This window comes from Aythya ferina (assembly GCF_964211825.1).
Source record: "Aythya ferina genome assembly, chromosome: 1".
Lineage (NCBI taxonomy): Eukaryota > Metazoa > Chordata > Aves > Anseriformes > Anatidae > Aythya > Aythya ferina.
Genome location: NC_140296.1, coordinates 220,663 through 231,868, shown reverse-complemented (window position 1 = coordinate 231,868; position 11,206 = coordinate 220,663). Strand labels below are relative to the sequence as shown.

At 66.0% G+C, this 11,206-nt stretch overlaps 2 protein-coding genes across 2 annotated transcripts; both read right to left on the bottom strand.

Moving 5' to 3' along the window:
* Positions 1–403: 403 nt before the first annotated feature.
* TAF10 (TATA-box binding protein associated factor 10) lies at positions 404–2,319 on the bottom strand. The gene is made up of 5 exons (XM_084493169.1): positions 1,981–2,319; positions 1,602–1,759; positions 1,468–1,532; positions 1,210–1,324; positions 404–564 (listed from the first exon to the last, which is right to left on the bottom strand). Exons 1-5 carry the CDS (start codon positions 2,177–2,179, stop codon positions 475–477), a joined length of 627 nt encoding a protein of 208 aa, XP_084349295.1. The 5' UTR covers positions 2,180–2,319; the 3' UTR covers positions 404–474.
* Positions 2,320–2,374: 55 nt separating this feature from the next.
* TPP1 (tripeptidyl peptidase 1) lies at positions 2,375–8,090 on the bottom strand. The gene is made up of 13 exons (XM_084493126.1): positions 7,828–8,090; positions 7,638–7,730; positions 7,431–7,570; positions 7,203–7,353; positions 6,579–6,700; positions 5,835–6,034; positions 5,420–5,618; positions 4,097–4,285; positions 3,883–3,955; positions 3,524–3,644; positions 3,252–3,410; positions 3,044–3,181; positions 2,375–2,576 (listed from the first exon to the last, which is right to left on the bottom strand). Exons 1-13 carry the CDS (start codon positions 7,836–7,838, stop codon positions 2,436–2,438), a joined length of 1,737 nt encoding a protein of 578 aa, XP_084349252.1. The 5' UTR covers positions 7,839–8,090; the 3' UTR covers positions 2,375–2,435.
* Positions 8,091–11,206: the final 3,116 nt, after the last annotated feature.

Sequence of the window (11,206 nt, the reverse complement as noted above, 5' to 3'; positions counted from 1 at the left end):
CCCTAGGCTCTGCAGCTGCTCCCATGTCAAATCTCCTCTGGTGCTGGGGCAAGACGAGACTGGCTACAGCTGCAGTAGCATCCATGCAGGTCCCTGAGCATTCTGCTTAAGAAAGAAGAGCAGCGCTAGGGAGAAAGAAATGAAGAGGGTTGGGTACATCTATTCCCACCATGCCTGATTCCCTGCAGTGCCTCGGCTGAGCCCTCCAGGAAAGGTGCAGCTGGAGTCTCTTTGCTGTATCCCACAGCCAGCAGCTCTCTGCATCAGCTTCCAAAGGCACAGGACCAACTTCTGTTGGTGCAGTAAGAGAAGCTCTTGCAGGCCAGACAACATTGTTTCACTTACTGCAGGCAGGGCATTAGCACATGGGCATGAAACAAGGTGTCTTTCCAAAAAAAAAAAAAAAGACTACCGAGCTGTTTAATGGCACAGAAGCAACCCTAAAAAAAGTTCCCAGAGACAATTCCTCAGTCTTTATGTGAAGTAATGTGGCTTTTTCACATTGATGCCGTATTCCGCGAGTGCTGGTGTCAGGTCCTCCATGGTCAGCGTGTACTTCTTATCCTGAAGGGACAATGAGTAACATCAGTCACAGCAAGGACAACTTCTGCTGCCAGGCATTCCTCAGACTCTTGTTGGTTTACAATTTTTCTCCTACAAGCTGTGGCAACCTGTACCTGCACAGTTCCCAGAAGCAGCTACAGAACAGTGGCTGGGGCATTGACCAGCATTTAACTACTGTAGGTTTCATGTGCTTTGCGCCCAGTTTCAGAGAAACATGCTGAGCATTACCCAATGCTATGAAGATGAATTACATGGCTGTCATGAAGCCCCTGAACCACAAATAGATAGTGAATGTGAAAATTCCCAAAAACTATTTCTCCACACTTCCTCCCTACACACCAGTCTGGTCCCTGTCAGAGCAGGCGGCAGGGCTAGGTGGCCCTCAGTCTGACCACGCACAGCTACCTGCACATTTCTGCAGGGCCTTCAGGGCATGCCCTGTGCATTCCACTGCCCGCCTCCTTTTCTCAGCAGAGTCCCTTCCCAACAGCAGAGCCCTTACTCATCAGTACACACGTTGACCTTTTGGGGGCAGGAGTCAAAGATGTTTACAACAGCCACATTTGATGGAAGAACATTTAGGTCCTGCAGCCCCAGGAGAGGATGCTCTCCCTCACCCGTGCAGCCGTTCCCACTTCCTCTCACCTTGCTCTTATTGCGGGAGCTGCCTGAGGCTGTTCCCTTCATCTTGCAGTGCTGCAGCGCATCGTTGGCAATGTCAGAAATAAACTTCTGTGCGGCCAGGGAGATCAAACGGATGCTACCACGCAGGAAAGAAGAAGCGACAACATCAGATGAAGAGCACCGTGCACCATGGGGACGAGGGGATTCCTGCAGGGCCCCCCGGCCATCCGACCCCACGGGGGTCCCCAGGGCCGCACCACCGCACCCCCCACCACTCACATGCGCGGGTCGGAGGCCTCGAAGCCCGCTCTGTTGAGGTAATAGCCGGTGACGGCGTCCGGGATCTGCGCGGGAGAGAGGTCAGCAGCCCGGCCGCCCGCTGCCCGCCCCCGCCCCGCCGGCCTCCCGCGTACCGTGGGCGTGTAGTCCTCCAGCTGCATCAGGAAGTCCACGAGTGGCGTGGTGGACACCACCGGCTTCACGTCCCCGTTGGCGGCGCTGGGCGGCACGTACACGCCGTTGGACATCGCCCCCTCGGACGGGGCCGCGGCCACGGCCGCCGACACGGGCGCTGCGGGCAGAGGCACTCAGCCACCGCCGCCCCCACCCGGGGCTGCCCCGCGGCTGCGGACGGGGCCGCGCTCACCGGAACCGGGGGGGAGCCGAGGGGGAACCGTCCGGCAGCCGCGGCCCGGCCCGGCCCGGCCCCGCACCCCCGCCCGCCCCCCGCCGAGCCCCAGCCCCGCTCCCCCTTGGCCCCGGCCGCTCCACCCCTCCCCCCCCCGCGCTCACCCGGTCCCCTCCCGGCGGCCGCGCCGCCCTCAGCTCCCCGCGCCGCGCCGCCCACCGCGCCCGGGGGCGCCCCCGGGACGCCGCTGCCGCCCGCGGCCGGGCTGGGCTTGTTGTCGGCGGCGGGGGCGGGCGCGGGGGCGGGCGGCGCCGGGGCGGCCGGGGCCGCGGGCGCGGGGTCGGCCTCGGCGCTGCCGCTCATCGCCCGCCGCCGAGCGACGCCGGCCGCCTTCAGCCCCGCGCCTGCGCGCGGCGCGCCGCCCCATTGGCCCCGCCGCCCCACCGGCCCCGCCGCCCGCTCTCCCCATTGGCCCCGCCGCCCCGCCGGCCCCGCCCCCGCCGCTCCCCATTGGCCCCGCGCCCCCTGGCGGCGCACACAGACAGGCAGACGCGCTCGGAGGGGCCGCGCCGCTGCCGCGGGGCCTTTACTGGAGCCGCCCCGCCCCGCCCCGCCCCCCTCAGGCCTCGAGCAGGGCGCGCAGCAGGCGGGGGAAGTTGGGGGTGCCCCAGCCGGTGACCGGGTCCCAGGCGGGGCCGGCGCAGAAGCCCTGTCCCTGCACCGCGCCGTCCAGGCAGGAGAGGTGGCAGCCCTGCGTCACCTGCGGGGGGGTCAGGGCGGGCACCGCGACCGCGCACCCGGGGCCCCCGCCCCACGGGGACAGCCCGGCCCCCAGCACCACCCCCCCTTCCCCCGAGCCCCCCCCCGCCCCCGGGCACGGCCCCAGCGCCGCCCTGCCCCGTGCCTCACGGCACCCCCTCAGCGCCCCCCCGCACACCCCCAACATCCCGTCCCCCCCACCCCTCCCCTGTCCTCCCCATCCCCCCCCGTCTCCCCCATCCCCCTCTGTCCCCCCCCCGACCCCCCCATCCTCACAACCCCTCCGTCCTCTCCCAACCCCTCCCAACCTCCCCCCATCCCCCCATCCCCCCCCATCCCCCTCCCACCCGCCCCCAACCCCCCCATTCCCCCCCCGTCCTCCCCATTCCCCCCAGCCCCCCCGTGCCCCCCCCATCCCCTCCACCCCCTTCCCCTCTTTCCCCCCCCATTCCCCCCCGCCCCGCTCACATCGTAGAGGGCCTCCCCGTGGCCGCGCTCCCGCAGCTGGTAGAGCGCGGGGTTGACGAAGCCGAGGGGTCCCTGGCCGCGCTGCAGCCGCCGGTCGTTGACGAGCGCCAGCATGCCCGCCACCACCGGCGTGGACGCCTGCGGGAGGCAGCGCCCGGCTCAGCCCCGGGCCGCCGGCACCGCGCGCGGGGCCCCGCCCGCCCCGTACCGAGGTGCCCGACACCCAGGGCAGCGGCACGCGGTTCGTCACCACCCAGTAGTTGTCCGAGAGCGCGGCCAGGTCGGGGTAGGCGCGGCCGCTGCTGTTGTAGTAGGAGCTGGGGGGCAGCTTGGCAGCCGAGCGCAGGAAGCTCCTCACCGCCGCGGCCTGGGGACACAGCGGAGGGAAGGGCTCCGGCGCGACCCGACCCCGGCCCCCGGTCCCCAGCCCCGGCCGCCCGCGGTGCCCCCACCGAGCCCCGCGCAACTGCGACCCCGCACCTGGTAATCGGGCATGGGGAAGACGTTGCTGAAGCCCCCGCCGCTGATGTAGTCCGTCACCTCCGCGGTCACCAGGAAGGGGTTCTTGAAGGACGTCCCACCCACGGTGGTCACGTAGGGGCTGTGGGACAGGCAGGCTTTGGGGGCAAGCACACAGCAGCCCCTCCAGGAGCTGTTCAGCCCCCACCTCAAGGCCTGCCACCTTCCACCCCATCCCACCATGCGGCTGTCCTGAGCCCCCACAGTGCTCACGAACAGCATTTGCAGCAGCCCAGCTGCAGGCCAAGGTGGAAGAGCAGACAGCAGCTCCTGGCACCAGCCAGGTCAGTGCAGACCCTCACAGACCACCCCGTGGTTACCTCGAGGCTGGGAAGCTGGGACGGAAAGTGTGGTTCCCCCCTGGCACTCTCCTGCAACCAGCACCATCATCACCTGACAGCAGAAACGGGTGAGGTGGTGGCCCACAGGCTGCCCCCCGGGCAGGGGGAAAGCTCCTGCCTCCCAGCGGGGTCCTGGCAGCAGCCCGTGCACCCACCCCACGCACAGCCACGTCACCCCAAGAGCACCACGCACCCGAGGCAAACAGCACAGTCAGGCCACGGGCAGCCGCCTTCATGAACTCCACGTTCACACGCTGCAGGTAGGCCGACGACAGGCTGTCCTCATCATCCCCATAGCTGACGGAGTGCACCCACGGCAGCGATGACATGTTGCTGAGCAGCAGCAGCCAGGCCAGGAAGGGCTCCTGGCTTTCATGCCGCCCTGCAGAGACAAAGGGGCTGGTCCAGTGGAGTGGCAGGAGCTACCCTTCCTCAGCAGCACCAGCAGGAGCTGGAGGTCCTGCCGGCCCCTATCCCTGCCTGCAGAGCACAGACACGCAGCACGGAGCATCTGAACACTTGTGAGCTCCTGCTGGTAGCAGGGGTGATGGCAGCACGGCTGACAGCAGGGATGGCTAGCTCTGCCCATGGCTCTGGTCAAAGCGTGGCACCCACGGCATGATGCCTGCGTTCACTCACTCCTCTGAACACCTTCCGCAGGGCTGTAGCCACCCTCAGCTCCAGGCAGTGACAAAGCCCAAGGCTCAGCCAAGCTCTGGGCCCTCTACCCTTAACCACATACCCCAGAGCGGCAGGACGCCAGTTCACCTCCCCCTGCCCAGGTCCCTTCCTGTTTCTCTCCATGCAGCAAGGAGTGCAAGGTCTCAGCAACTCCTGCTGCCTCACAGCGGCCCAAAGGGGTCTCTCTGCCCCCTTTCCACACCACAGGCACCGCACACGTGGAAGCCAAAGCCAAGCAGCTTTCATTGGTAGACTTCACCACCAGGACGACAGAGCCAGCAGTCCTAAGTGTGCTCTGTCTCCAGCCAGGCAGCTTCTGATCTGGACAGATCACACTTTATCCCGCGGTGTAGCAGCTATTTTTGTGCATGCTGGTTTGCAACCTATATTCCTCAAACTGCCTCACTCTCCTTTATCCACTCTACTGGCAGATTCACTGGCAAGAGATCATCTCTCTCTCTGTGGGAAGGCAGCATAGTGAGATGACTGCTTTACACAGGGCATGGAAGTCCTTGTTGCAGGATGCTGTGGATGCTATAAGTTCATGTGTCCAAAAGCAGCTATAGAAATCAAGATGAATCCCCTGACAGCCCTGAAACCAGCTCCAGCTCTGGAAGCCCACATGCTACATGCCCACAGCAGCTGTGAAAGCACTGTACTGCACCCAGTGTGCCCCTGTGATGGGTACCAGACAGATTGAATGCAGCTCATTACGTGCCTGGCAGAGAGCAAGCACTTCCCTAAAGAGCAGCCTGATGTGTCAGTGCCACAGCAAGCGGGATGCACGGAAGTGGTCACAAGGCAGAGCAGACCAACTCTGGCACGGGATCAGTACCTGCATTGCTGAAGACCCACGTGGAAATGTTGGCACCCGTGCTCATGATGTATTCCACGTCCAGGCTGGCCTCCAGCCCAGCCTTGCCCCAGCCCTGGTGCCCAACAACTTGGTCGACCTTGGAGTGGTGGGCAAAGCTGCTGCCAAAGAGCTGCATGAACTCAGCCAGGTCAGCCTGGTGGAAGTACTGTTCCAAGAACTGGGGGGGACAAGGAGAGACACTAAGATTTCTTTCCCAACTTGGAAAGTTGGCTCAGCATGCGTGTGAAATGCCAGCCCCACGGTGCTCCCACAGCTGCGGAAGCCTCCCTGCAGCGTCCTGGAAGACCAGACCAGCCAAGTGCTGGAGGAGCCCCAAGGCGCCGCACTCCCAGGCCTGCAGGCCTCTGCCCCCATCAGCTTTGGGAGCAGTTACCTGGGCGCAGGCCTGGCTGTTGTTTGGCAGCAGCCCAACATCTCCTCCCGTCATGTTGTATCTCTTCCGAATGACGGACGGCGTCACCCCCAGGTGGAAAGCCGCTCTCTGTCCATGGGGCTGTCCTGGCTCTGCTTGCTCCTTGGCCCAGGCTCTGCTGACCACGTTCCTCTCCGCAGGGAACCGATGCAGGCCACCCACTGATGTGCACGTAAGGAGAAGCAGCAGGTGCCAGGGCCTGGTGCTCTGGCAGGACTCAGCAATAGCCCCCTGCTCCCCCTCCCTGCCCGCAGGGACGCACCTGACCAGAGACTGCACCTTTGGGTGCCTCCCCAGTCCCCAGAGGTGCTCCCAGACTGCTCAGCTCCATTACCCCACTGCTGAGCCACTGTCACCACTTGACACCCCCGCTCTTGTTGTGCAATGACTGCGGTTTCCTCATGTGAGGAGCGTTCCCACCCCAGAGGCGGCTGCACACCCACAGACACCCACACGCACAGCACTGAGCACGCAGGGCTGAGAGCACTATTAAAAAAAACACAGACTTTGGACGCTGCCTGCCCAGACCCTGGGCACAGATCTCCTCAGGAGGGTCCAGGGCAGCTGAGACCATGGGCAGAGGGCCGGCCACACCATCCTCTGAGGTGCTGAGGTGGCCCCTCCTGGCTGGGCAATGTTCGACCTCGCACCTGTACCTGAGGCAGCACAAGCTCTGGGCATCCTGAACCCCTATGCATACTGTACCGAAGTCAACATGCTCAGCCAGATCCTTGGGGATGGTGTAAGGCAGCGGGGAGCGCACAACGCTGCGCTGGTCCTTCAGGTACCGGTGGAATTCAGCCCCAGGCAAGAGGCGCTCCGCCGTGCTGCAACACAGGGACAGCCCCACACACAGGGGCTCACGCCACAACCGCTGCCAGCCTGGCCACCCGTGCCCATCCCTGCTTCCCCTTTGCACCCCGCTTGCTGCCGGGAGGAGACAGGGACGAGCGCCCCTTCCCATCAGCACAGCCGACCTTATGAAGCAGAGAGCACTCTGCACCTCACCCACTGCGTGTGTACTGCGACCCCAAAAGCGGGCAAGAGGAGGCGTGGGCTGGCCTGAGCACCTATCACATGTGTGCACCTGGCCCCCAATGTTCCAAGGCATCGGGCTGCAGCTCCCCCAGCACCAGGGCTGCACGGCAGCAGCCAGCTCTTGGCCACAGAGCGCCCACAGCCCACGCAGAAGTGGGGCTCAGCCTCCTGCTGCTCGCCTGCCATGGGGGCCAGGGGACGTCCCAGCCCGCAGGGCCGGGTCTGGCTTCTCCCATCTTCGCAGGCAAGGCACAGCCACCGCAGCAGGGCCCGGCGCTGCCCGGGGCTCACCTGGCGGGCATGTGGCACTGCAGGAAATCGAGGGTGGCGACGCTGCTGCAGCTCTCCACGCCGTGCCCCCGCAGCCACTTCAGCACCGTCATCAGCGTGGCGGGCGACGGCTGGACAAGGTCCCGCAGCTGCTCCAGGGACAGGAACCGGCCTGCGGGCACACGGCGGGCTCAGGGCACCCTGCCCGGGGGCCGGGCACACGGCGGGCCAGGGGCGCGGGGCCGTTACCGTATCGCGGCGAGCGCGGGTCCGACACGGCGCGGACGAGGCGGGCGAGGCGCGCCCTGCCCTGCTGCCGGAGCGCCAGCGTCAGCTGCACGTCGTGCTCGGGGCTCACGCGGCCGGCGGGGGCCCAGCCGGGGGGCGGGCTGCGGGCGGGCCGTGAGCGCCGGGCACCGGGCACCGGGCCCCGCGCCCCGGCCGGCCCCCACCTACCGGCACGGCTGGTCCCGCTCCGGGGCCACCCCCGCGGCGCAGCAGCTCCAGGCGGCCGCGCACAGGCACAGCACGGCGGGCAGCGCCCCGCACCTGCGGCGGGGCCGTCAGTGCCGGGCGGCCGCGGAGCCCCGCCGCGACGGGGAGCCCCGGGGCCGCCCCCCCGCCCCCGGCCCCGCGCCCCCGTTACCGCCGCGCCATCCCGCCGCTGCGCCCGGTCACGTGTGCGGCGCGGGGCGCGTGACGGCCGCTCACGTGGGGAGGCCGCCGCCGGGAGGGCGGGGCCGGGGGCGGGCTCTGGGCGCGGCCCCGGTGCCGGTGCCGGTCCCGGGGCCCTGCCCCCCGTCGCGGGCCGCCCTCAGGGTCCCGCGGGGCCGCCGCGGAGGCGGCTCGGGGCCGGTCCCTGGGCGCGGGCGGCGGCGGCGGCTGCCTCGGGCCGGGCCCGTGCGGGGCGGGCGGGTCCCGGCTGCGGGCTCCGTGCGGGGCGGGGGCGGGGGCGGGGGTGGGGGGCTCTGGGGGGGGCGCGGCCGGAACGGGACGGGCCCTGCCCAGCACCCGGGGCCGGGCCGCTGGCGGGGGGGGTCGGGGCCCCCCGGGAGTGCCGGAGCCCCGCTGCAGGGACGGGGCTGGAGGCGGGGAGCGGCCTCGGGGCGCGGGGCAGGAGCGGGCCGGGAAGGTGCGGCCGGGGCCGGGGCCGGGGCCGGGGCAGCCGCCGGAACCCCTGCGGGGGCAGCGGCAGGAGGCGGCTGCGTCCCCTCCGCGTCCCGGGCTGCGGCCGCCCGGCCCCGGCTGCGTTCGCACCGCTGCCGCCCGGCTGCGTGCGGGGGCCCGGCACAGCCGCGGGTGCGGGGAGGGCGGGGGGGGCGCGGGGCGGGGGGGCCGTGTCCCTGCAGGGCTGCGGGCGGTGCGGCCGCTGTCCCGTCCAGCTGGCACCGGCACCGGCAGCCGCTTGGCTCCCGGCGCTGCTGAGCGGCAGCTCTCGGCTTCCTGCGCTTGTTCCTCTGGATGCTTGTTCCCACACTAGGAGCCCTCCTAATTAGTATCACAAAAGTGGTATCATGATACTTGTGGTCTTGGGGTTGTGGAAAGTTCAAGCAATTGTTGCCAGTGCTAAAGAGAGCTCTGGAAATGGTGCCGTGGAGTTTGTTACCCTGCTTGTGAGCCCTAAAGCAGCCCAGGAGGGGCTGTCTCGGAGACGGCCGGCGAGGAAGGGGGTGCTGTGACCCCATCTGACCAGGCCAGCTTTCCAAGTCCTTGTCCCCGTGCTGGCCACATGAACAGACATGCTGCGTGCCATGGCTCCAGCGGTTCCCAGTTGCTTTCCTGTTTCTGCAGAGCAGAGTCCAAGCCAGAAAGAGGGACAATGGGAAAACCACCTGCCTGGCCCAGGCTGCCATCTCTCCCACACCAGAGCCGCACTGTGACTGTCCAGAGCAGCAGCTACTGGGCAGAGGCCAGAGGTGTTCTGCCGCGGTAGTGTCATGAGCTGGAGCAGTTCTGTTCTCCTTCCTGCCTTCAGACCTGCTGTGCAGGCAGTGCTTTTTCACCTGCACCATCTGTGCAGCAGGGAGGTGAAGATGCCACATGCTCAGGCAGGCAGTGCCTGCTGCTGACTTTGGCCCCACTCCCTTTGGGTGAAGTAAGGCAGCCAGGAGATCCAGTGGGGCTTGAGCAGCATCTTTTCTGTTCGTAGAGCAGCACTTGGCATCTCTTTGAATCTGGGACCTCAGCCCGTGTTCCTCAGGCCCACCCAAGCTCCCTGTCAGGCCTTCAGGGTGCTTCCCCTGCCACCGTGAGGCCAGTCTCACGTCCTCCAGGAATCCCCAGCTCCGTCCCCGTTTCCTGCGGGACTCCAGCACTCCTGCTTGGGTGTTGCCCATAGCGTGAGTGTGTGTGCAGAGCCCTAGGGCACTTCTGGTCCCTGCAATTGGAAGCATATGTGGGCCACTCAGAGTTTCCATGCATGCGGCGCTGTGTGGTTTGCAGCAGCTGGAGCTGGTTGCCCGCCCGAAGCTGTGCAGTTGCGCCCTGCGGGGCTGGGGGGACGAACGGGGGAGCTGCGGGAGACAGCGTCCAGGAAACACAGGAAGGAACTGGGCATGGTGGGTGCAGCTGACAGTGGATGCAGGGCCCAGCGCAGCAGGGAGGGCTCAGGGGGAACGTCTCAGCTGAGCCCTGTCCCGCAGCCCTGTTAGGATGAACTTTCCACTGTGCCACAGGAAGGCTCCTGAACCACGCAGGGGCAGCTGTCTGCCAGGGCTGGGAGTTGCCTGTCCTCACGTGTAAGGGTCTCCCAGCTGGAGGTGGCTCTGCTTACCATCCCTTACCAGCACCCTGCGAGTGCTCAAGGTGTGCAGGGAGGTGTGGGCAGCAGCGGGGTGGGTGGCTGCAGGCAGAGCGTGGTCCCTGTGCCCAGGCCATGCCCAGCGGCTCCCAGCTATGCAGCCCCAGCCACTTCCTCGTCCCACACACAGGCACACAGCCACAGCATGTGCTAGCCCCCATCCTGTCCCACCCTGCCCCTCATCCAGGGGTGGCCCAGCACCCTGGGCTGGCTCCTGGCTGTCTCAGTCTGCATGGACCTGACCAGCAGCTGCAGCCACAGAGAAGGGACTCGCTGCTGCGCAGCCTTGACGCACGCATGTTGGCTAAGGGCCTGGGGCACTGGGAGGCGCTGCCAGAGTGCGGCAGCCCACCCAGCTGTCCAGCTGCTTACAGCTTTGGGTAGGGCTGTAAGTGGGATGAGATTTGCAGGAGATTATTTCCTGGATCTGTCTGGCCTGCAAAGATTAGGGTGCTCTGACAGAGCTAATTACTCTGACAAGCTGTTAGTCTGACTAGCTGGTCTGCAGCAAGCAGGGGATGGGAGCGCTGGAGCAGCCAGCAAAGCTGCTAGGGTGTCCTGGGCACACCCATCCTGGTGCACCGTGGGTGCTCCTCCTGTGGATGGAATCAAGGGTGCCCTCGTCTCCAGACTGTCAGGGATACCTGCGGTTGGAAAATGCTAGAGAGCAGTAACATCAAGGCACTCCCTGCTCACAGGGACCCCCTTGGTCTCAGCCACAGAGCAGTGAGCATGCCCAGCACGGCAGTTATACCAGTCAGGGAGATGGAGGTGCTAGGTTATGTGACAAAGCAGCACCAAGAAGCAGTGGCAGGCAGGGGAACCCCAATAACCCAGTCAGAGAAGGGGATCCCTGTGCCCAGCTCCACCCAAGGCTGTCACAGCAGCAGTCACCCCAGGGCTGAGGGCGGCGCCCATCAAAACAGGAGCAGGAGTAGCTGCCCTGAGCAGCTACAGGTTTTGGGGACACTGCCTGGTACACGGAGCATGTTGTGAGAGGCAGAATGCAGAGCATTTTAGGGTTGCACAAGACTTATGGGATGTGTAGCAGAGGTGAGGAAAGAGAGGGAGTGAGGCAGCTTGGAGAAGAACAAAAGTGGAAAAAGAGGGAAAAGGATATAAAAGTTGATGGTTGCACATAAATGGATTAGTCAGCACGTGTCTGGCCATGCGCTGCGTCAGGTGCCTGCAGAGCCTGTCCCATCTTCTTTAACTCCACGGCAAA